This window comes from Trachurus japonicus, chromosome 22 (assembly GCF_045865225.1).
Source record: "Trachurus japonicus isolate A0001 chromosome 22, Traja_1.0".
NCBI classification, from domain to species: Eukaryota; Metazoa; Chordata; class Actinopteri; order Carangiformes; family Carangidae; genus Trachurus; species Trachurus japonicus.
Genome location: NC_140928.1, coordinates 14,792,075 through 14,816,048, shown reverse-complemented (window position 1 = coordinate 14,816,048; position 23,974 = coordinate 14,792,075). Strand labels below are relative to the sequence as shown.

At 40.2% G+C, this 23,974-nt stretch overlaps 1 protein-coding gene across 4 annotated transcripts in view; it reads right to left on the bottom strand.

Annotated features, from left to right (window-relative positions):
- stac (SH3 and cysteine rich domain) overlaps positions 1–17,045 on the bottom strand; it is a 29,668-nt gene extending 12,623 nt beyond the window's left edge. Inside the window, exons 1-6 of one of the 4 annotated variants that reach the window (XM_085767146.1) lie at positions 16,542–17,002; positions 15,246–15,278; positions 13,203–13,536; positions 6,576–6,709; positions 467–548; positions 128–234 (exon numbers count right to left, since the gene is read on the bottom strand). In XM_085767146.1, coding sequence (XP_085623272.1) covers positions 128–234; positions 467–548; positions 6,576–6,709; positions 13,203–13,536; positions 15,246–15,278; positions 16,542–16,655 — 804 coding nt within the window. In that variant the 5' untranslated portion in view covers positions 16,656–17,002. Of the gene's footprint in view, positions 1–127; positions 235–466; positions 549–6,575; positions 6,710–13,202; positions 13,567–15,245; positions 15,279–16,541 lie in introns of all 4 variants that reach the window. The other 3 variants (XM_085767144.1, XM_085767147.1, XM_085767148.1) reach the window with 3 other exon arrangements.
- Positions 17,046–23,974: the final 6,929 nt, after the last annotated feature.

Genomic DNA, 23,974 nt, shown 5'->3' with positions numbered 1-23,974 from the left:
AGTAAAAACTGAGGTGGAATAGTATAAACAACCCTCAATGAGTACAAATTGATTTATATTTCAAATATCTAAACACAGGGTCAACAGGGTAAAAACAAACATGACTCGACATGATGCATTTTCTTACCGAGTTTCTGTGTGGAGACTCAGAGCCACTGGCCCTCTTGGCCTTTTGTGCCAGAGATGTCCCAAACCTCAAGGCCTCATATACAGGGTCCACCTTATTGCCACAGGCTTTGGAAAAAAGGACGATATATACAAGACATAATGAAAGGTGATGACAGACAAACGTAAAGCTCTTGTGAAAGCCAAGTGGTCATTTACAACACTACAAAACCACATAGGTAAATATTGTAAAACAGCTTAAGTGGAAAAGTTGTTTCTGGGAGAGTGGAGTTAAGTTTTTGCTGAAGAGCATCCGATCCCACCCAGAACTGAACTTATTATGGAGATGTGAGCTGCTCACCGATGGGCATAACTTCTTTGATGCAGCCATACTGTTCCTGGATCAGTAATGGGGAGCTGTAGTACCGCCGAAAGCCTTTTGGCTGGCGAGAGGGGAATACAGAGAGAGGGAAGGGGCGGGGGGTGGGGGTGGGGGGGACAGACATTAGAGACAAATCAATATGCAGCACTGCAGGCAGCACAGCACCCTGACACTGACATACTGCACATAACTCTATTTAATCAGACATTTCTGAACACAACTGACATTGTCGAGATTTAAGCTCTGCCATACTGCACACCAGGCATTACAGCAAACCAAGAGATATTTCACCCCAAGGTACAAGATGACACCTTAGATGTGCATTAAAATGTGTGCAAATTAGCGGCCAGTTTTGTGCCACGTTTTAACTGCCTAGCTTCCTTCATGAGGGAGTGATTAGTACAAATAAAAAATCAAATATTCAATTTATGCTGATGATTACAAAGGTAATTTAGTGAGAGGCTCCTATAAGCATAAATCCTTAGCCTTCTTAGTTGTGTTGTTAATCTGCTTTAAGATATTTATAAACTATGCTGACACAGCAATATGAGAATTAATAAATGATCCCATATTAATAGAATAAATACTGTATGTTCCAGTGGGCTTTTTTATTTTTATTTTTATTTTTTTTATATCCTATAAATATACAGATGATCAATAATTGCGGTTACAATTTGCTAGTAATTACATGTTGTTGTTTTTTTACTGCATTATTATATTAGTATAATACTGATCAGTGCTGTCATATGTGCCATGTAAACCCAACTTGAGAATTGACACTTCAGCTGTTTGTGTTTCTGTCCTAATTAAAGATGTGAACTGCACAACCCTGTCTGTGGTTACCAGAACACAAAACTGCAGCTAGCTACGTTAATTGGCACCTACAGTATCTGCCCATGGGGGGATGGGTAATGATCCTGTTTAAAAAGACACAAATACATTGTTTGATGCCTCAATCAGAATCAAATATTACCAAAATATTATTTACCAAGAACATATGCACAGCCTTCAATGTATAAAGCAATTTATAGGCCTAATGTAAGTTATTCAGTGTGATTCAGTGCAGAGGAGAGAGAAACATGCATCATGTAGTATAATCACAGTGTAACTAACTAACTGCCATGAAAAAAAAGGTGAGGATGTGAAAAACAATTGCATGACTGCTGGTCTGGATAGCTTGAGAGTTACACAGCAGGAGACGCAGATGCTGAAGGAGCTGTCAGACTCAGTCCACACTCAATACTTCACTACCCCGCAGCAGAGGTGCAACATTAGTTCCACTCAATTAAAGTTGAATATTAGCACATACATTTTTTAATGAAAAATATAACAATGGCAGTTGAAGCATGACTGTCATAAACTAATAATAAATGATTTGTTATGTTGAAATCCAAACAAGCAGGAGTAGAGAATGTGGCTTGCCTGCTATCACCTGACTATAAAAACTGTTCTTAAAGTCTGGGGCTTAATTCATCTGCCTGTCATGTCCTTGCATTTCCCAGGACCTTGAAACATTTATCATTTCTTTCTCCATTACCTGCCTGCGTGCTAACCGATCAATACTTCCCCATCAGTGCTGAATCCGTCTTAAGCACAGAAGAAAGTCAGGAGATTGAAATTCCCCACAGTCACTGAAGGCATTATATCACCCAAGGCACAGTGGATAACTGTACAGTATATATTCACTTTTTTACATTTATTTTAGCATTTCTCCATGTTTGTGAGTCCTCAAACGTCCCAAATAACCACTGTGCAGCCATTTACTGATGAGATGAGATACTGGATATCTTTATGTTTGTTTACATATTGTGTATTTAGGCCACAGCTGGTTAAGCAGTTCCCACTTGTTTCTTCGTTTAAAACTTCTCATCATGAGTCGGCCACAATGAGCAACCTGCAAGAACTGACAGGTCAGACTTTCAGGGGCAACCTCATTAAGGAAAAGGTTAAAAGAGCAAACTTTTTGTTTGTTTTTTGTCATTTTGGCTGCAAACTAAAGAAACCTGTCACCGTCACTGTCAGCGAATACATTTACTACAGTGATGTTGCAGCAGCACTGATTCCAGATATAGTTAAAAGTATAGTAAAAGTCATTGAAGCCTCTCTGTCGCAGTTTATATATTCATCTAAAGTCATGATGAGAACAGCACAGCACTTGAATAATTTATTCATGCGCAGATGTTTTGCACAGACACCCTTCCTGCCTGCACAAGGTTATAGCCAAGTACAGGTGAGCTTTAAAACAAAACCCTCTGTTGTCAGTGTGCATACAGACTTTACTGACACACAGCACCTCAGCCTCACTGGGCTGGTCTGCCCTATCTTTATGCAACAGTCAGCTTTATTCTGTACACACTGAAACAAGTGGAGATGTAGACACAAACAAACTCTAATCTCAGTAGCCAGTAGTCATTTGTCATTTATTATGATCTTCCATGGTTAAGGGTGTGTTATTTCTGTGTTAGCTGGGTGTAACATTGTTAAGACTGTTTAATAAATTACAGCAGATACTTGAGTTAGAGCTAGTAAAGGTGTCATTGTGTTGGCTCATTTTCTGTTTTGGGAGGCACTGATTTGATCATACAGGCAAATCAGACAATAAGAAAAGTAAGAAAAGGGCTGAAGTTTTTTGTTTTGTTTTTTAATTCTGGGGCAGAGCATACCAATGTTGTGATCTTATCTCTTTCAGTCGCTGAAAGCAGTGTCACGAGTCAGGTCTGACTTTCTAAACCACAGCGCTCAAGGCTGCATTCTTTTGAATAACCGCTTGTCTAGAGAGGGCACCAAGGAAACATGGAAGAAAGATGGAGTAAAATGATGTAGTGGTCAGAATATGAGCTACATGTCCGGGAGGAACTGAGGACACCTGCTATTGATTGTGTGTGAATGAAAAGAAGCACTGCTCGTCCAAACCTAAGTGAATTATCTTATTTATCGTGAGTAAGACTCTGAATTAGTCGAACTGTGTCACTGCAGCAGATCTGGTTCAATATGTAGTTCAAGCACTGTAGTACAACTCAAATCTGCTGCTGACTGAGGGTGTAAGAGGGTGAGTTTCAAGCACTGACTCACATATTAACTGACACATATTGATTATTAATCATGTTTGATCCAAACTGGCAGGTCTCCCAGAAACTTTAATTAGACTGGAGTTGTTGTTGTTGAGACTGAATAACAAACCATATGCTAGGAGGAGAGAATAAATCTTTTCCAGTCAGTGCTCAGCTTTGTTCAGCAAAGACACCGACGTACTGTACCTGCAAACTGTTGGTACTGTAAGAGAGAAAAAAAAGTATTTTTGATTCACTGTAAATAACACAGTGTTTCTAGATAACTTGAACAACTGGTAGAGTATCTGGTAGAACTGATAAAAACATTAAAACTGTATCTTTAACGCTAATATGTTACAACTGTTTTTTGCCAAAACCAACAATTATAAACGTCGGTTCTCTCTCAGAGCATAACTCAGCTATCTGACGCAATAAATACAAATGAAGTTAGGTTATGTAACCAAATAGCTGAGAGCTTACATGTTCATTACCACTGATTTTTCAACTACATCTGCAAGAGTATCACTGTGTCAGGAAGTTCAGAAACTTACTGAACAAACGAAGACACTCTGAAGATGCAGATCATGAGGTAACTTGATTTCTTAGCTTAAGGGTTCTCAAGCCAACAGAAACAAGCTTGGCTGCAGAAGTGTCCAAGTTTAGAGTAAGTCGAATTTAGAGCTGTACTCCACTGGGGAAACTTCCCTTTTTATGCATGACCTCTCAACCTCATTTTCCACTCCTGAGAGCCGATCATATCTTCAGGCCTCATCCCTCAGGCATCTAGTGGAAAGACGTCACAAAGGGAAAGGAGAAAAAGGGGGCCTGTGCTGTTGGTATCATGTCCATAATATTTCCATAAGACGTCAGTTCCCTTTCTTCTTGATGACTGAAACCACTTTTTTTTTTTTGAAGATGTACTTCGATATCTTCAACTGATTCCAGGCAAATTTTCTTAAGTGAGGTGTAGTCAAGTTAGAAAAGATAGAAAATCACACTTAACACGACCTGTCACGTGTGGGATGTGTGTATGAATGACTAAAGAGCAACAGTTCAGTCCTGACTGCCAGTTTTCTGAACTGTTATCGAGGAGATGACTGTACCCTGGCTCTTGGTTTTACTAGTGAGCGATCCTTCTCCAGTAAAAAAAAAAAAAAACATTAAAACAAGACAGCCTGCCCACCCCAACAGTCCAGCTCCACAACCAAATGGTTTCATTACAATGCAGCAGGTCTTCAGCTGTGATGATTGTGAATATCATCATAGCCCAAACTCTAAACTATCAATTCCAAACAATGAGGACGGACCCTCAGAAAGTGTGTTCTGGGGGGACACAACAGACAATAATCATTTTAAGGTTGATGACTGTGTGCTCATCACTACTAATTTCTGACGTAATAAAGCTAAGAGTCATATAGATGATACTATCTTATTAAATAAATCATTTTTCACATGGAAGTTTTGCTCTAGCTTTTTACAACAACTTTTAAGTTTAGTTGAAACTGATCAATCAGTATGAACTTAATGATTTTGAGCTAATTAGAAAAGAAGTAACTTGTATAAAACAGAGAATATATAGATAGAGGAATAATAATAATCTTTTCCAAAAAAAAAAAAGAATAAATATTTTACAATTGACCAGAGTAGTTTCCTTTTAAGCTTAATGTCATTAACCAAAACTATGACTATGTTCATGAAGAACTTTCTTTCCCCATGGTGAAGACACAACAATGACAAAACATCAAAACAAAAGAAAATCCTTATCAGGGAAAAATAACGGGAGAAACCTCAGGGTGAGCGACAGAGGACGGATGTAAACATGACATATTGTTGACATCGAAAGACAAGACAACATTTTAGTTAAAAAAGTTAACTCTACAAAAACCAAGACTTGACTTGTGTGAAATGTCAAACACAAAATAAAACAGACCTTCAGTAGTGGTTATGAAGCTGCATCAGTGTTGCATCATATTGATCCTCCTGACTTAATGGTATATGCTGACTGCAACATGGCAGAACTTGACAGAGGTGAGGTGGAGGTCGGCGTTTTTGTAAATGGTGTGCTGCATTACCATTATCTAACACAAAGGCCGACAGAGCGATGATATAACGATCATGAGGATGATGACGAGGACGGATGTTGGTCACAGATGTACCGGCACACTCACACGTAGAGTGTGATTTCTGAATAAGCACATTCTGGTGGGAAATGGTCAGACAGCCAACTCCAACATGTCTGTTTTGGTTGTTCGCAATTATCTACTATATCGGAGTCTCCCAAACTGTTGACAGCTAAATGGAGAATGTGCCACCTATGTTATGTTATGTTTATTTATTTGATATGGACATCACAAATACATTAAGACTGTTCCAGTGGACAGACCAGATGCTTTGCTTGAGTGTGTTTAGCACAAGTGCTAATTTTCAACACCAGTCCATAGGCGGCTAATCTAAAAATACAGAACATATTATCAACAGTATGAGATAAAACCAAGTGCATGACACTACATCATGACAGTAGCAAACTAAAAAATACAGAGCACAAGATCAACGAGAGGAGATTGAGTAAACAGAATCATGATCGTAACAGTAAAAATAGTAACAATAAAAAAGTCCATATTTATACATGTGAGCATTGTTGTTTTGCTTTTAACCATGCTTTTAGTCCTCTGTTAAACGAGTTTGTGTCAGTCTCCAGTTTCAGGTGAGTGGGTAAAGTGTTCCATAGGTTAACCCCTTTTATTGAAAAGGCAGACTGTCCAAATGATGTTGTACACTTGGGGACAATGCAGTCGCCATTGTGGGAGGCTCGTGTGTTTACTCGGCTTGAGCTACAGCGTCTTTTTATCAATGCAGAAAACAGGGATGATACACAGTTATGAAGACATTTAAAAACGAGTCTGATATTACAGTAAATTATAAAGTTTTCAAATGCAAGAAGGTTGTGTTTTCTCAGGATGCCGCAGTGGTGCCATCTCATTGGTTTTTGAACCTACGTATATCATATCATGACTTGTATCTTTCCATGTTGTGCTTACCAGTTTGCCCATGCAGCGCTGCTGTCCCACTCCGTTCTCACATTTGTGGTGCAGACTCATCTTGCAGGCTTTGCATCGCAGGCCGTGTTTTGCTGTGTTTCCCGCCAAGAACACCACATGTTTGGCAGTGGTACCTGAGACACACACACACAGAAAAAGAGGCAACAGGTTCAAATCTGCTTTGTCAAGAACTGGCCTCCATCTCATTCATTTATTTATTATTTATAAGACAGAGTTTATGGAGCCTTTCCCAGCCATTAAAAAAAAAATACATGTTGAATATTTTACAGTAACATGGACAAAATTGAGCGAATCAATCAAAATAACCCGGACCAAACCAACTGTATGTGAGCCTGTGCTATCATCACCATGTAATCTCAAACTTCTGTCTTAGTGCAGCTCAACCCTCACTTTTTAACGCGTGACTCACTGTCGCTGGAAATGAGTGTTTGCGCATGAATAGCAAATTAATAACCTTTGAAAAATACAATGGAGAGGCAGATACTGTAGATGATAGAGAAGGAAAATGACAATGATTGTTTTGTTTGGGATGGAGATGTGAAATCATAAAGGAGAGAAGTGTTGGCAGAGAGTAAAGCTTACATGGTGTGACAGCTCAGTTTTTAATGATGATCATTGAGAGTTTGTGTTTATAAGGCTAAAAGAAAGACAACAAAAGGGCAAGAGATGAATAGGCATAAGTGTGTGTTAATTAGGTATAGAAGATAAAGCGGAGTAATTAAGTAAATGTGGACTTGATCATTAAGAAAGTAGTTACTTAGCAGGTGAATAGCTCAACTTTGCTTATCTGTCAAAGTTTTAAAAGATTTAAAAGATTCTCACATTACTCCTATAGACTGTGAAACATCTTGTGTGACATTCCTACTCAGGGCCAAAAAAAGATCCTGAAAATTGAGTCCAATCTCTGCTCCACTGAGATTTAGTTTAAACATCAAATCTGAACACAATCTGAAGCAAAAACTGAACTTAGAAGATACATTGATAACCAGCTATGAAAATGTAAATTCTTAATCTCTTGTTTTCAAGTGGAATTGATGTGTCAAATGATAAAAGTCGGCATAATCCCCAGAGAAGATGAAAGCAGGTTTCGGGTTCCTGAGAAGACAAATTACCTTGAAACCCATATGTGTCATACATGGGACGACAAAAGCCACCACTTAGAGCCAGCAGCGGTGTATCATTTGACAGCTGTTCCACATTAACAAGAGAGGACACTGTTACCAAATCCCAGTGCTGTTTTTAGTTGTAGTCTGACAGCGATGTGCTTCCAGCTCTTTATTGATTAATCAATGATCACGTGCCATGGTCTGCTCCGCACCGCCCATGTGTGTGTGAATGAAAGTATGCAAAGGAATTATCGATCCACTTCAGTGGGCGTGAAGTGCAGAAGGGTGCGTAATACTGTAGAGGTGATGATTTGACCAATCCAGGTATCATCACAGAAGTATACAGAGAGCATTTCAGTCCAGATTAGCCTCAAAATGCAGCATATTCAGTTTGACAGGCAGGTTGGGGAGGTTCAGTAAGCAAAGGTAATGCTGCACTGTAAAAATGAAACCAAGCAGAACACCTGATCCCCCCCGAACAAGACGGCAAACACAAGATACCGTGTGCTTAAAGGTACAAAGCTTCTCAGTTTACTCAACCAACAGGGTGGAAAAGAATCTCTGTTTGCTCTTCACGTGCTGCAATGTGACACGATGTCACAGCTATCTGGAGCTGGACAGCAGTGAAACTCAGTAATGTCTGGAAAACTGGATGCCCCCCCATCCCCCCACCCCCCACCCACCCCATTTTTAAAGCTCTTGTGTTGCTTGGCTGACCTGCCAGAGCTGGTTTACACTGAGACGGAAACTGGGAGAAATGTGATCCTGGCCTGAATCCTCTCTGCTGGTCAGCCATAGACGACAACAGCAACAACAACAGCAGCAGCAGCAGCAGCAGCAGCAGCAGAAACAGATGCAGTGAACACAATCTGCACACATTTTTTAGGTCACTTGAAATCAGGTCAACTGATGATGCTGCTTAATGAGCACTTTGAGTGTCATTCTCATTCAGTAGAGGATTTCTCTTCGGTGTCTTTAAGCCACCCTGGTTCAAACTTTTATCTGTCTCTTCAGATGCATGGGACCGAGAAGCAAATAGTGTAGTCCGTGTAAAGCTGTTGTTGATACTGTAGACTTGTTTGAGCTGACTCATTCCAACATGGAAGAGGAATGAGATGCCTCCATGTTAACTTGTAACAGCTTAAACATCAACACACCGCTGTGTCTTAGCAGGAAGATACAAGATGCTGACTTTGTCTTTGGAAATAGCTAGGTGATGATGCTGTAGTGTGTGTGTGTGTGTGTGTGTGTGTGTGTGTGTGTGTGTGTGTGTGTGTGTGTGTGTGTGTGTGTGTGTGTGTGTATGTGTGTGTGTTTTTCCTCAGAAGTGTCCAAGGCCTTAAGCCATTACAGCTGTGGGGAACGTGAATAACAGTGTTGCTCTCTCTGGCATTTCATTTTTCTTGGCTACTCTGTCTTGTAGTCTGTTATTGTTAGTCTATTATTCATTTGCATCACAGAAGAGATTCCTGCCATTTCCCATATCTTCTTCTTCCTTTCCCACAGTCTCACATCCTCTATTTCCTTCTTCCGTCTTCCTACTGACGCTACGCGCTGTCTTTACAAGATCCATACACTGACTAATCCATCAACGTGCTGATCTTACAAACACGTCTCCTGTTTTCCTATGCAGCTAGCCTTCATCGTGACAATCACTGCTCCAACTTTGCTTCTTCTTAAGCTCCTCCAAAACACTGACCTGTGCAGATCTCTCTGGTTTATTTGCAGACTTTAATTAGTTTCTTCCACCATTTGCACCTCTGGGAAATGAAGGAAATAAGTCCTTGAATACATAATGCTATTTTTTTGTGTATCCATTTGTAATCAGGGGTTATCTAAAATCAGCTGTAGTTCTGTGCTCTGATGTCGCATTAAATTCTTCTTAGAAATAAAAATGCAAAAATGTTTTATCTGAAATTCTCTGCCACAAACTTGAATTGAAATTCTGACGCAGTCCCCGCAGAAAGCCAGTCACACAAAACCACAAACTCATGGTGGCGTGTGAGGAAAAGTCAGAGGACCACTAAGGTCATCGCAGTCTCATCACTTAAGTCTGTAGGATTCATCGTCTGGGAATGATGGATGTCTGAACAAAATTTTGTGCCAATTCATCAAATAGTTTTTGGGGATATTTCAGTTGGGACCAAAGTCCAGCAGACTGACATCAACCTCACATGTCTAAAAATAGCTACTTGTAAGAAAGAAATGTTCACTCTCCTTAAACTTTTCCCGGACTGATGCATTTTTGTAACAGATGTGTGGGATACTTTCAAGACACAACCGACAGTGTTGGCTGTCAGTAGTTAGTAACAATCAGTCTTGTTAAAAAACCACTGGTATCCCGAAACAATGCACATGTGTGGTGACATTTACTATGTAACTCAAACATGTGATAACGTCCTGAAAAAAAACAAAGTGTGATACACAGGGAGGAGTGCAGCATCTCAGGAATGAGAGTAAATAAATAAATAAATAAATAATATGAAATGATAAATAAATGACCGTCTAACCTATAAAGGCTTTTTATAGAGACAGTGATAGACAGTGATATTCTGTTCGTGAATATTTGGTTTCAACCATGCCCTCCTAATTATATTAAATTAACTCAGTGGAATGCATCGGTGAAATAAATTATAAATGAGTAAATAATTAAAATTACTGAATAAGATCGAATTGAATTAACTTAATTTGACTCAATGATATTTTTTATAAATTAAACCACTGGGAAATTCACTTATATTAATTAAGTGAAATCAATTCATTTGAGGTAAATTTATTAAATAATTGAAAGGTGCTGAATTGACTGGATACATTGAAGGTGGATCTGTGGGGAAAGAAAGTCAATAGACTCAACCCATGTCAGCCCAGACTAGTAGATGTTTTAAGTGTAATGTAGGTTTCAGTGTTTGTCTGTTTTTATTATTTTGATGTTGAGTTACAATCGGTCACATCACCTGAACACAATATGTATTCTTTTATATACGGTACAAGGATTTTAAAAACACACACAAAAAAAACAAATGAACGCCTCCAGAAACATGGTAATGTGTTTACGGCTCTATCCATTATTTACTAATGTAGTTTACACAGCCTTCATCTAGTAAAGCTAATGGATGACTCAAGCAGCACTATAATATAATCCAACCTTTTCTTTTTTATAATGGATGACACATTCAATTTGTACAGACTTTTATATAATAAAGGATCCTCTGTAGGATGAAAGTGGGTGTTATATTTCCAGTCTGCTTTTTGCAAAATCAAGATATTGGTATTCATCTGTTCACAGTCAAAAACTGTGAAACTCATTAAAAGATTGATCGTTGAAGTAAAACTGATGCATTAGTACACCTTTCCTAATTCTTCCTATATACTCATTGTATGTTTCTGTCACACCTTGATGTATTTTACAACTCAGTTAACTTGTGGATTCATTAAGTTAAAAAACATGTTGTTTTCTTGATGAGACTAACAAAAGCATGGATGGGGATCTATACTGATCATGTAACAGTGATTTTGTGCACAGAAAACTACAAATGTGGATTTCAATCAAGTGTTTTCCAATTCACACTGTCTGCACAACTGTCTGCACCTTAATTAATCTCACAGAACAATCCCTGCACCATTTCAATTCACCAAACAAGTAGAAATTTCACTACACACACACACACTGTCAGACTTTGACAGCACTATTGCATCTCATTATACACACATACAGACACTTGTGCAGAGAGAGAGAGAGAGAACCACCCTCCACTCTGTCTCTCTCTCCTTTTTCTGCTGACTGTGCCATGTTCTCATTAAAACAGGACAAATGAAGAAGAGGGCAGCATCTTTTTTCTCGAGTGCACCGGGGGGCAAAGCACCCATCTCAGGGCCAGACAGACCTGACATCACACTTTCATTAGCAGCGGACCACCAGAGGGCCACTCAGTGCTTTGGCCACTGGACGTGCTTCAGTGGCCAAGTCACATAAAACCGACCAGGGTGAGCAATAATGGTCATAAACGTGTAAATTAATTTCATGGTGGAATTAAAAGTTCAGCTTTACTGTAGTGGTTTTGCATTTGAAGCCAGGACGCTTTTTGATGACGCTGAAATGTTTGTAGATGGATCTGATGTATCCTTATGAGAAGACTGTGTCAGAAATCATTTAAAATTCCTATGATACCTGTGGTACGGTGTTTGTCTGGCTGCTCAGTGCTGTTAAGTTGTGGAGGAGAACATATTAAACCAGCTGACATTAAACCTGCATTTACAGATTTCCTGGCCACTTTGGGGCCGTACGTGGAAATCGCTTGTAAACTCTATTAAAACATATTATCACCTGTTGAAATAGCAAACTGGTTTGTAAACAGCTGTTTATTTTTGCTAATCCAGCTGTTGTGGAGCAACATTAAGAGATGATTGCAAATGTAATGTAAAGTATTCACTCTCTTTTACCGGTAATCTGTTTTTGATCTTTATCAAATCCTAAAGGGAAATATCTGTTAGCTGCTAAATGCTCGTTGCTAACGGTGTCTATCTGTCGTTTGGTGCAGGCCAGTACTGCACGGATTCTTTAGTCTGAAAGCAGCTGCATCCTCCAGCTGGGAAAAAGATGAAAGTCAACCACAACTGTAAAGTTGCAGGCTATTAAAGCAAAAACAATGAGCTGAGAGATGCTATGAAACTCTGCCGTGCTGAGAGGAGTTTGGTGAAAAATCTCTGTCTATGTGTGACCCCTTTTTGGTGATTTAACTCTGGTTATACATGTGCTTGTTTACATGCGCATATTTTGAGCCACCTACAGCACGTTCCCACCAGTCTGACGTCTTTTATCTGCTACCAAACTTGATATCAGGGGCTTGTTGAGCAGATGGCGTGGACAGCCTTCGTCATTATCATGGTGCAGAGGCCCTGGGATAGTAATACTTAGTGGTCCCTCAGTACTGACGGTTAACAAGGAAGGGAGCAGCCAGAGAAACCAAAAACATCTGGCGAGGGGAGATCAGGCCGAGGTGCTGGCATGGGTGATTTTGACTACCTGGCACCTCAGTGGACAGATGGAGGGATGGGCTCAGTGTGGAGGACCGAGATACTTCAGTCACATGTCAGCAGGTCAGGTTGGATACTCAGTGTCAGGTGCCCAACTGTCTGTATGTCTGACATTATACTGTGTGTGTGTGTATGTGAATGCTGTGCAAACTATTCTCACTGCATAATGGCATTGCGTTCATAATGCAAAAACAAAGGTAAGCACTGTAGGAAACGCTATCTGCTGTTTGCATATCTGCATATTATAATGTATCACCATCTAATTTTAACTCTGATGTAAGAAAGGTTTCACCTGATATCCTGGTCTTAAAACATAAACAAATGAAGGTGTAGTAATGTAAAGAATAACCTAAATGTTATGATTGCACAGTTTATTATTGCTGTGTCACAGATTTGTCCTTTGTCTTTTGTGCTTTGTTTGATATTCTGAGCACACTAATGAAGGGCTGAGGTGTCGTTACCATACCTACGATCATGTGGTTGCAGACGTCACAGAAGGTGGGCTTCTTGAAGATGTGCTCCATAAAGCAGTGTCCCGCAGAGTCCACCTGCAGCGGGTTGCGTGACTGGGAGCGCGATGTGGGAGGAGGAGCGCAGGGGATGGCCGGAGGGACCGGAGGGATGGGGTGGTTGGTGGTGTGTGGCGGGGCCATCCCGATGTTGCAGAGATGGCCCGTGCTGCTGCTCACATCGGAGAGCAGCTCCGTCTTGTTGTCGTTGCTGGTGCGGAAGAAGTTGTCGGCGCTCTTGCTGCGGATGCTCTTGGTCTTGAAGGACAAGGAACGTTTGAGTCTCTGCAGCTGCAAAGAGAGAGAAATAGTTGAGGAAAACTGGAGCGAGGGAGAGAAAAAAGTCAAAGATAGAATGAAAAGAAAGAAAGACAGAGGAGAGAGAAAAGTGGGACGTGAAATAAATCAATTCCTGCAATAAACCAAATAAATCACTGACTTACAAAGCCTCTAAAACCTTAAAGCAAATGTCTCATTGTCTGATGTCCGATTTAAAAAAAAAAAAAAAAAGACCATAGCTAGAGGGAACTTATTACTGCTTAGTGGAAAATCTTCGAGGTTCCCTACCTGGAGGATAATGTGATTTCCAGGTTAGGCTCATGCATTATATCAACACCATTTCTCACAAGCTGTGCCGTCGTTTCTGGCCGCAGCCTCTATCAATCTCATTAGCCTCCTATTTTACAGTAAAGCTATTCATAATACTCCATAGTGACAACTCCTCATTTAACCTCTCAGTGTGTACGTCCTCCCCTGTGAAACGCACCCAATTCTGAGCTCACACACATAATGAAGGATGCCCGAGCAACTGAAATGTGATTTTATGGTTTCTGGTTTCTGGTTTCTGGCTGGTGTGTGTAGCTGTAGGTCTGTGATTGAAGGAGGAAGGGAAGGATTCCTAATGATCCCTCATATCTGTTATAGTACAGGCCTGAATGTAGAACTGTAAACAGGCAAACACCTGTGGGGATTAACTGTTGTTCCTGCTGGTCGCTCAAGGTTGAGTCGTCCTCTGTGAAGTTTGTTTGCCATGAAGTAACAGCTATGTACACACAGACACCGTCCACATCCACCGATCCTGAGGGGGAGAGATTCTCCTGAAATCCTGGACTTAAACTAATCCTATACACTAAGGAGAATTAACATTATCGTTTGCTGTTAATAGTTTTGGCAAACATGCCTGAGTAAATTGTTTAGAGTGCTTATTGTTGCAGCTTTGGCATGGTGAAGATCAATCAGCTCCACGGGGTCACTTGGGGAACAATCAATTTAGACCCTTTTCTCTGCCATTACCACCCACGTACACACTGCTTCACACACGGACATGAACATAAAGACCTCATACATTTTCCCACAACCTATTGCAGCTCTTCAATTGCATTGCTTTTAGATACCCTGAAAATACAATTTGCGTTAAAGACATAATAATAATACAAACACAGCCGGTTGTGACAAACTAAATTTGACACATTAATTTTTCCCTGTCAATTCGTGGAGCATTGTATTTATCTATAAATGGTGTGATGATGAAGTATACTACCCTTATCATGTAAAATGGTTTTATATTACAAAGCAGTCTTTATAAATATAGTTATCGTAAAATGAGCAAAGTGGGGAAATGCGTGCATGCATCCAGGAGCTCATGCTGTGTTTGATGACACAAATCTATAAGAGATGTGTTCGTTCAGGAAGCTGGTAGGGTTAATGGTGGCTGGGCAGGGAAATGCAAAACAAAACAAAACAGTTATTGCTTACAGATAACATATCAAATCATAGTAAATGAATAAATATGCTTACTGATGCAGCCCCAGAAATAAAGAGTGCCTTCTTCAATTATGGGCCCTGATGGTTTTTCACCTTGTGTGGCATTGATAGAACTGAGTGATCATTTATAAACAGTAGAAGCTGTAATGTTGAACAGCTCGTACATGCAGGTATATGCTGTTGCGATGGACTTAAATGAGCAGTACTCTACAGTTTGCACAAGAGTTTAGGCTCACCTTGCGCTTGTGATGTTCAGGCCTCACAGTATTCTTAAAGGAGGAATAAAAACACAAACACAGCTTTACTTAACGGTAGTATACTCTTTCAGCTAATTAAGGAGCTGGGCCTATTTATCCAGTCTAAAAACACTTTATTAAATCATCTTTTTTTGTTTCTCTGAGCTGTTCTGCCTCTGATTTTGGAAGCGACAGTGGCTGTTCGGCACAAGCTTCAGTACTATGTGAAACGTCAGCCAGGAGTTTTCTCGAACTACACATGCCAAAGTAGGAGCTCACATGCTCAGGCCTTAAAAGACATAATGCAGAAACAGAGGAAATCATCTGTGTCATCTCTGCTGCGACGGACAAACCTGGGACCGAGGACTGATTACATGACTGCAAAAGTCAAATAGAGAAAGTTTGAGTCTCATCTGTCCTTTGCAAGAGCTCTGGAGAGAAGAGAGGAGAGCCACTGAAGCCATCCACTACCGTGATGACTCGTCCAATATTTTACTGCTAATTGTAGTAGTCTGGGCACCATGTGACCCACATAGATGGCAAAACGCCTGAGGCAGCTGTGGATCTCTGTCACACAGCCTACTTTTCTATATCAGCCACAAGTAGAAAGTACAAACCCTTATGCCACTTTTTTTATTAATATTTCCATGATAATAACAACATCACCATATTGTTTCCTTTGCCACTATAGCACACCATGGATTTTGTTTACAGGCAAATCCAGAGCTTAAAAAGCTTCTACATCCACATTATTCGTACGTTAAATAATTCCAGTTTTGTGATCTTGCACATGGTTTTAGTCTTTCCTAGACAAATAAAACACCTTTCTGTTAAAGATAAGAAATATATATGAAGAGTAACAGTGATACTTGATGAGTTTAAACTGATATCATCTTCATTTAAAGGTTATTTTCTTAAATGGTACAATGGCATGATGTTATTGCACTGGTATTTACACTGAGGGTGCTGTGTTGTACCGAGAATGAGTCTGTGGTGACTCTTAATGGCACTTACAGCGTGTTGTGCTCGTGTTTTGTACATCTGATATCGTTGTTAGTCAATCAGTGCAGCAGGTAGCCTATACGACTGCTGAGGCTGGTTTTAAAAGGCTGATCAGACTCTGACAGAGTTTAAATGAATGTTGTTGTGTGTAGCTGATCCCTGTTGAGTCGGATGTTATTGTCATGTTTTTAGAAGTTTGCTTAGCTGCTCTATGTAGCTAATAAGAGTTGGGCAGTGCGATCTCGTAGTGTATGTACTGGTGGTAAATAAAGAATAATAACAGAGCAGTCTTACCTTGGTTTCCTGCTGGCTGGCGTTCGCCGTTGGGGATTTCGGTGTCTCATTCTGGTCCCGTTCGTCCTCTTTGCCCCCACTTTCGTCCTGGATCATGTTGGCCGGCGGGATCATCCTCTCTCTTTTAGTGATCGCTGGAAAAAAAAAACTGTTGCTCTGTAGAGTCTGTTTTCCTTCCCACCAGCTGCTTACATCGGTCCCATTCCTCTATAGTCACTGTGACCCGGGTCTAAGAGGAGGGGGTGGTGGAAAAGTCACACAGACTCGCTGCTTGTTCCTCAGAGTCTCTCAAGAAAAGATAAGAAAATCGCCTTGAGGGAAACCGGGATAATTAATGTTTGCCGAATGATTAAAAGTCTGTCCAGTCTGGCTTGAAAGTGTCCTGTCCGACTAAAAGAGGCTGTCGCGTTGATCTTGTCGGCGTGCGTAATCCTGCCAAGACATCTCCAAGTCCACGCTGTGCGCCGCGCGCCTCACGCTGCCAATACACTGATGGGCGGAGAGAGAGCTGAGAGAGAGCGAGGGAGGGAAGGAGGGGAAATACGACACTATCATATGGCCGGACTGAATCACCACTTAAAAGAAAGGGGGAAAAAAGAAATTAAGTCCACAAATTCACAAGTTTTAGCACACGTCTTGAACCATTAGCCTACATAACTTTGATAAATTGATAATACAGTGAAACATGCATCACTTTACTGTGTAGTAAAGTTTGGAGACTAATAAACAGCCTCACTGCAATTGAACAACTAAATTCATATGGACCAATATGACACTTAATTGAATAAAGGGGTTTGAGAATAACACTTGTGCGCCTGCTTGACAACACTTGATGAGAACATGCCATGAAGGACTGGTTTTTAAATTAGTTCAGCAATTTTTGCTAGCCTAACTCAGTCCAAAGGTGGCGAGAACCGGTTACAAACACATGTAACATTCACTGATCAACAGGTTACATCTCTGTTTAATACAAAAACCAACCAACTTGTAAACTACTTGGATAGGGCCGTGCTTGCTTAGGCATAGCTACTTGCTTACTCTAAACTTCTTTATTATAGGAATTTAACTGACAAGATACAATGTGTTAATGACAGTGAGATATGCTTGTGCTTCATCACATGTGGACAAATTAAGCCAGGCTAGCCAACTTTACCAGTCTTTCTGCTAAGTTAAGCCTACCCAGCTGCTGTAGAGGTAGCCTATCATGTTTCTTATCTGACTCTCAGTGAGAAAGTGAATATACTGCCACATGTCATCAAATAAATTTTGCTGGTGTCCCTCAGATAAAATACTGTCTAAGTTGTTATAATGACTATTGAAGTCATCTCACACACATAGGAACAATGGGGATCTCCCAAAATGTCAAACCATTAGCCTATCCAAGTAATACAGTACATGACAGTGTATCAGAAACCCATTTTTCTGAGAGCACACACCCATGTATTCATGTAGTCAATATACCATTACTTAGAAAATAAACAACATTGTGACACTTATGCTTTTGCAGTGAAATATGAGGCATCATATCCACCTCTGATGGGATAGGTGTGATGCCTTCTGTAGTGATACATCACACTGCCTCCTCCAGGCTCCCCTGTGATGTGATGTCCTTGAAGTTATATTGCGGGACGAAGGAGGCAGGCACCAGACTGCAGCCTGCTCACTCTGACAGGAATGCAAACACCCACACAGTCCCCAGGAGTGAGTCTACATATCCAGCTCCGTTTTTTAGCTTGAGATCAGAAGGGATTCCCTCCCTAAAAACTCAGCTACATCCCCTGAAAGGAGAAAAATGTGTCAAAGAAAGGCTCGAAATATCAGGTATAGCACTGAGAATAATCACTTTTTTTGACAGACCGGGTATCATTTTTGTCTGTGGGAGTGTTATGCTCTGTCTCCTCAGTCTCTTGTGACAAACAAGCTCTTTACAGTTTACAGCATCATTAAAAAAGCATCAGCTGAATGACAAGCATTCAGGTACGGAGGATATATCCAGTGTTTAAGAGCCATACGTCAGAGAAAGTACTGCAGGATGAATGAAGTGTAGAGAGTGCAAATAGCTGTTTGGGCTGTGCTGTACATGGACTGTGTACCTGCTGTAAATTAGTGATGGAGTTGTGCCCAGAGGTTGTTTACACTGTGTCTTGGTAGTTTACAAGGTGTGAAAAAGGTTGGTGTTATGTGTTCACAGTGTGTCTAGATTTGCCAACAAGGCTGATAAAGCTATGCATTTGAATGTGTTTTGGAGAGATTGATCACTCAGTACAGTTTGTACTCCAATCTTTGCGGTCACGTTGTCAGTATACCAAGAACAGTGTTGAGATGAAACCGAAGAACACTTGTGACATCAAACGAGTTGAAGTCGTATGTTTTTTACACAATAGCCCAGCACCTGGAGAAGACAATCCCCCGAGTTAGTCAGAGAGCCAGACAACCAGAGCGTGAGTCAGTGTTGAATTTGTGGACATACATGCCCATGTGGTGCGTTTTTGTGTGTGTGTGTGGTTACTGTGAATCATGTCAGCAGAAAAAAAGCCAAATGCATGACCAGTTGTGCCAGGAAGCAAGTGGAGATGGTGTGAAAGCGTGCGTGCGGAGCGAGAGAGCAGCACATTATAATTTCCTCTCTCAGCTGCTGGACCATTGCAGTGGAAGGAGGGCCTGAAAAGACAGAAGAGAGCAAGATGAAGCGATGGAGGAGGATAGGACAGAGGACTGGAGCGATAGGGGTTAATTATTCCAAATGAAGGGTTTCATCAAGGCAATTTGAGGAGACAAGTTTCACAATTTAATGGCTCACAGTCCTTGGTTCTTTCTTTCTTTCTCTCTCTCTGTCTTGAGGTCATATCATGAAATTAATATGACTATTCAAGACACCATGTGACCTTTTCCATTTGTTCTAACCTTGTGTTTACCTGCCACCAGATGGGGCTTCCAGTAAGAAACAGCTGAGTTGTTGAGCAGATTATATCAGAAAGATTCCACCCAGGCACAGATTTCCATCTGGAGGTTTGTGGTCAAACTTTCCAGAAACAATTCTCTGTTATGCTTTTATAACTTGCTCTGGTCATTTTCATACATTTCTCATAAATTCATTTGCCCAGGCCTGTCACTGTTGAATTCATAAAAGTCTGTAGATCTGGCTTAAAATTACACAATATTCTAAAAAAAAAAAAAAAAAGAAAAGAAAAAAGAAAAAGTGGTTTTATTTCCATTCAATAAACTTTGATATGCCTTCTTCTTTTTTGCAAATTGAAAATATAATGCAGTGGATATAGCCAAATATATTACTCTATTTTCATATTAATGTAAAAGCTGCAGTTTATAATGGGAATAATGATGCAATATAATACTGTACAAATGTCACACCCTAGAAATATTAAATCACAATGTCTGTTTCTTACATTAAACCAATTTACTTGATCACACTCAGATTTACACCCTGGTGAAAAATTAATGTACTAAGTGTACTAAAATTTAGCATACTTTTGTGTACTTCAAGCCGCACTAATCATCATTATATTTCAAGTGTGTTTAAGATTAGTTAACTTGAAGAGTGCTAAATTGGAACAACTAATTTTGTGTTAAGTATATTTAAATTGTAATTAAGTTGTAGAAAAGCTCAACTTAAAGTGTATTTAGTGTACTTTTGTGTACTAAAGTGGAACAACTTAAAGTATATTTAGTGCACTTTAAGTACATGACATTTCATGTACTAATACATGCCTAATTAGTTAAATTAAAGTGTACTTTGTTTGTATTATAAGTACATTAAAATTAGTTGTGTTAGTGTTAGTGTATTAAAATATATACTTAATTATACTTTTGGTATACTACTTTCTACCTTCATGCAAATGTGTTACAAGTATACTAAAGGCTGAAAGACTTGTGGGACTACTTCCAGGTAAAAAAACATACTTTAATGTATTTAAACCACATCCAAATTATAATAATACATTGCAAATAATACAGAAACTTGTACTATCTCTAAATGTATAAACATTTACATATGGCTTTTAAACATTTTCAAAGGAAAACTTTAATAACACATTTTCAAATATTGCTTCTTTCGTACATAGGAAATCGAAAATAGAAATAGGTTTATTTCGGGCAGCAGACCTAAACATTACAAATAAACCTTTAAGGACAATTCCAGGTGAATTCAACTTGGGGGTGTATGTTCCTATCATTTTGGGTCTAAAAGAAGGAATGTGAAGATTTTCAGTTTAATCGCTCCTGTTTTGCGGTAGCTTGGTCTGTCCCCGCATCGCTACGGCAGCAATGAATGGGAGTGGATGCAAGTTCCGCTGGTTAGCCTGTTTACATCCCTCAAAGCCGCATTTTTTTCAGATTTTTTTCCACAGACAGCGTCAGATGGCGACTCAAACATGTACCGAGAAGTTTATTTACTTCAAGCAAGCCGACATGCTTGTAAAACTAGATCTAATTCAAAGTCTTGTGCGAGACCCTGCTGCCGTGCTCGGTGCATTCAGGTGCAGTAGGAGCTACCTTTTGTGTCATAAACACAGGAATATCGACTCTTTACTTGCTTCAAGTGTACATTTTTTTCAACAGACAGCGTCAGGTGGCGACTCAAACATGCGCCGATACGTATTTTTTACTTGAAGCAAGTCAAGAGTCGATATTCCTGTGTTTATGACACAAACGGTAGTTTTCTGACTACCCCTGAATGCACCGAGCACGGCAACAGGGTCTCGCGTGAGACTTTGAATTTAGATCTAGTTTTACAAGCATGTCGGCTTGCTTGAAGTAAAGAAACTTCTCGGTGCATGTTTGAGTAGCCATCTGACGCTGTCCAGTGATGTTGCTAGGTACGCGTCCTGCGTCTCTGACGCATTAAAATCTGAAAGGACGCAGTAAACTCACTATCCATGCGTCCCGGGGACGCACCTAATTTTCCCATGAAAAATGATACATTGTTAACAACAACTCGTGTTTAAAATCATGGGAATGACCGGCGGACGGCCATTATCCACCATTTAACCCACACAGCCATAGGTGTTGATGTTGCCCCGACCATTGAGCAGCAACGTAAGAAGAAGACGTAGCGGCGGTAGTCGGTAGTTTTCTCTCTCTCTCTCTCTCTTTTTTTTTTTTTTTTGCCGCCGTAGTGTTTGTTGGAGCGGCGTGGTGCTGCACGTGACGCGCTGACGTTACTGTGTTTACATTTACGACGAGCATTAATTCTCAGTCCGAACCCGTTAAAAAAAAAAAAGCCCTGCCTCACCGAGTCATATTCTCGGCGCGAACCCGGCTCGAACCAGCGCGTCCGGACGGGTTGGGCCGTCCATGCTTAGAGCCCAAAACAACAGTCCAGAGAGCCGAGGGACAGAGAGAGACAGCGCAGCAACAGGTGTGTGTGTGTGTGTGTGTGTGTGTGTGTGTGTGTGTGTGTGTGTGTGTGTGTGTGTGTGTGTGTGTGTGCGTGTGCGTGCGTGCGTGTGTGCGTGTGTGTGCTACCTGCTGTAAAGGGGGCTGTCCAGCCACAGCTCCCCACTACACCAGTTCTGAGTTCAGTTTAAGTTTCATACACTCCAGCCATTCTTGCCATTACAATGATAGGAACCTCAGTCAGTACTAAATCTGCTTCTTTCTTTTTTTTTTAAATTTACTTAAGCAGCTACAAAAAATATTAGACATGTACCACACATCTGGCTGGAAGGTCTCAATGGTTCAAGAACTTTTTTTCCATCATTAAATATTAAAATGGAGCCAAGTAGCCTACTGCATGTTTGTTTTCCTTTTAAATAAGTTCAATATCAAGTGCTAATTCCACCTGCCATAACTGGCTCTCTCTCCTGTCTCTCTGGCTCTCAGACAGTGTGTGTGATATTCACAACACACACACTGTAATAATATCTGCACCTATTGATTGACATGCTGTTTTTGAGGTTTTTTTCTCCTTAAATTAATTGTTTTCTGTTTGTGTATATACTTTTAATATAAAGTGTCAAAATTATGTCATTGTGTGTAATGGCTGCACTGTTGCCGTGTCGCGCTATGGGTCCGTATAATTTCCTGCTTTTTTGTCCTTGGCCAATCACATCCCTGATCACACAGGGACAACATGGAGCTGACTGTGTGAGTTTTATTAATGTTTACATCAGGTTGAGTTAAACAAATCAGTTTGCTGCTGTGATTTCAGTAAATACAGTAATCATCATAGTGTAGTGGCAGGAAAGACCATTTCATCTGTATCAAATATTGTGTTGGTCAAGAACAAGTTCAATTAGAGGAAAAATGTTTAGGGTGTTTTTACCGTTCCTAAATGTAAAAATGGGTCACATTGGACCCTCAACATTATTTAAAGGTTAAATAACGTGTTACTTAAACATTTTTCATTGTGCTGTGCTCTAAAAATATACTAACAAATGCTAGTGTAGAGTCCTGTGTAAGGAATGTTGAGCTTAAACTTAAATTTAGGTTCTCAGGAAAATAGCTGCTCATCAGTAAATAGTTAATGAATCGATGTGGTCCATCAACTAACGATTAATGAATTAATCGATAATTTGCATCCCTATAGGCCCTAGTTTTTTTTTAAATTGTGGTATCGAATAAGTATCGAGAATCGTGGAAATTTACAGAAATTCTGGTATTATGACAACCCTATTGGGGACCCATTGAATTTCCCAGGGACCCACCCAAATCACCACCTGTGGGTCCCGGGGACTCACTACATTGAAAACCTATCAACATCACTGGCTGTCTGTGGAAAAAAATTGCGGCTTTGAGGGCTGTAAACAGCCTAACCAGCGGAACTTGCATCCACTCCCATTCATTGCTGCCGTAGCGATGCGGGGACAGACGCAGCTACCGCAAAACAGGAGACGTTAAACTGAAAATCTTCACATTCCTTCTTTTAGACTTAAAATGATAAGAACATACACCCTCAAGTTGAATTTGCCTGGAATTGTCCTTTAAAGAAGGATAAGCAAAACACATGTACATACACAGTGTAACACAATTCTTACCCAGGTAAGTAGGAACATAAAAAAAAAAAAAAATTGCAGCTATGTTTGAAAGTTCAAGTCACCTCTTTTTTCAGTCACTCCCAGTATGAAATGTTCAGTCCACTGAGGAAGTGAAGAGGATCTATCCTACCGCATGGTTGAATGTGTTGGATATGTGTATGTGTGTGTGTGTGTAATGAAGTGATGAAAGGATCCAGGTTCTTGATTCTTTGCGGGCACCATATCTCTAGTTGTCCTCCAGGCTGTGGTTCGCCATCAAACGTCTCGATCCAGGCTCCAACATCCGGGTAGGTCCAAGGTTCAAAGGATCCAACAGGAAAACCTGACCTATGATGAGTAATGTCAGAACATTCTCTTAATTCTCTCAACTCTCAATCATGAAATACAATATATAAATCATGTTAAATCCACTCAATTCACAGAGAATATTTCTAACTGAAT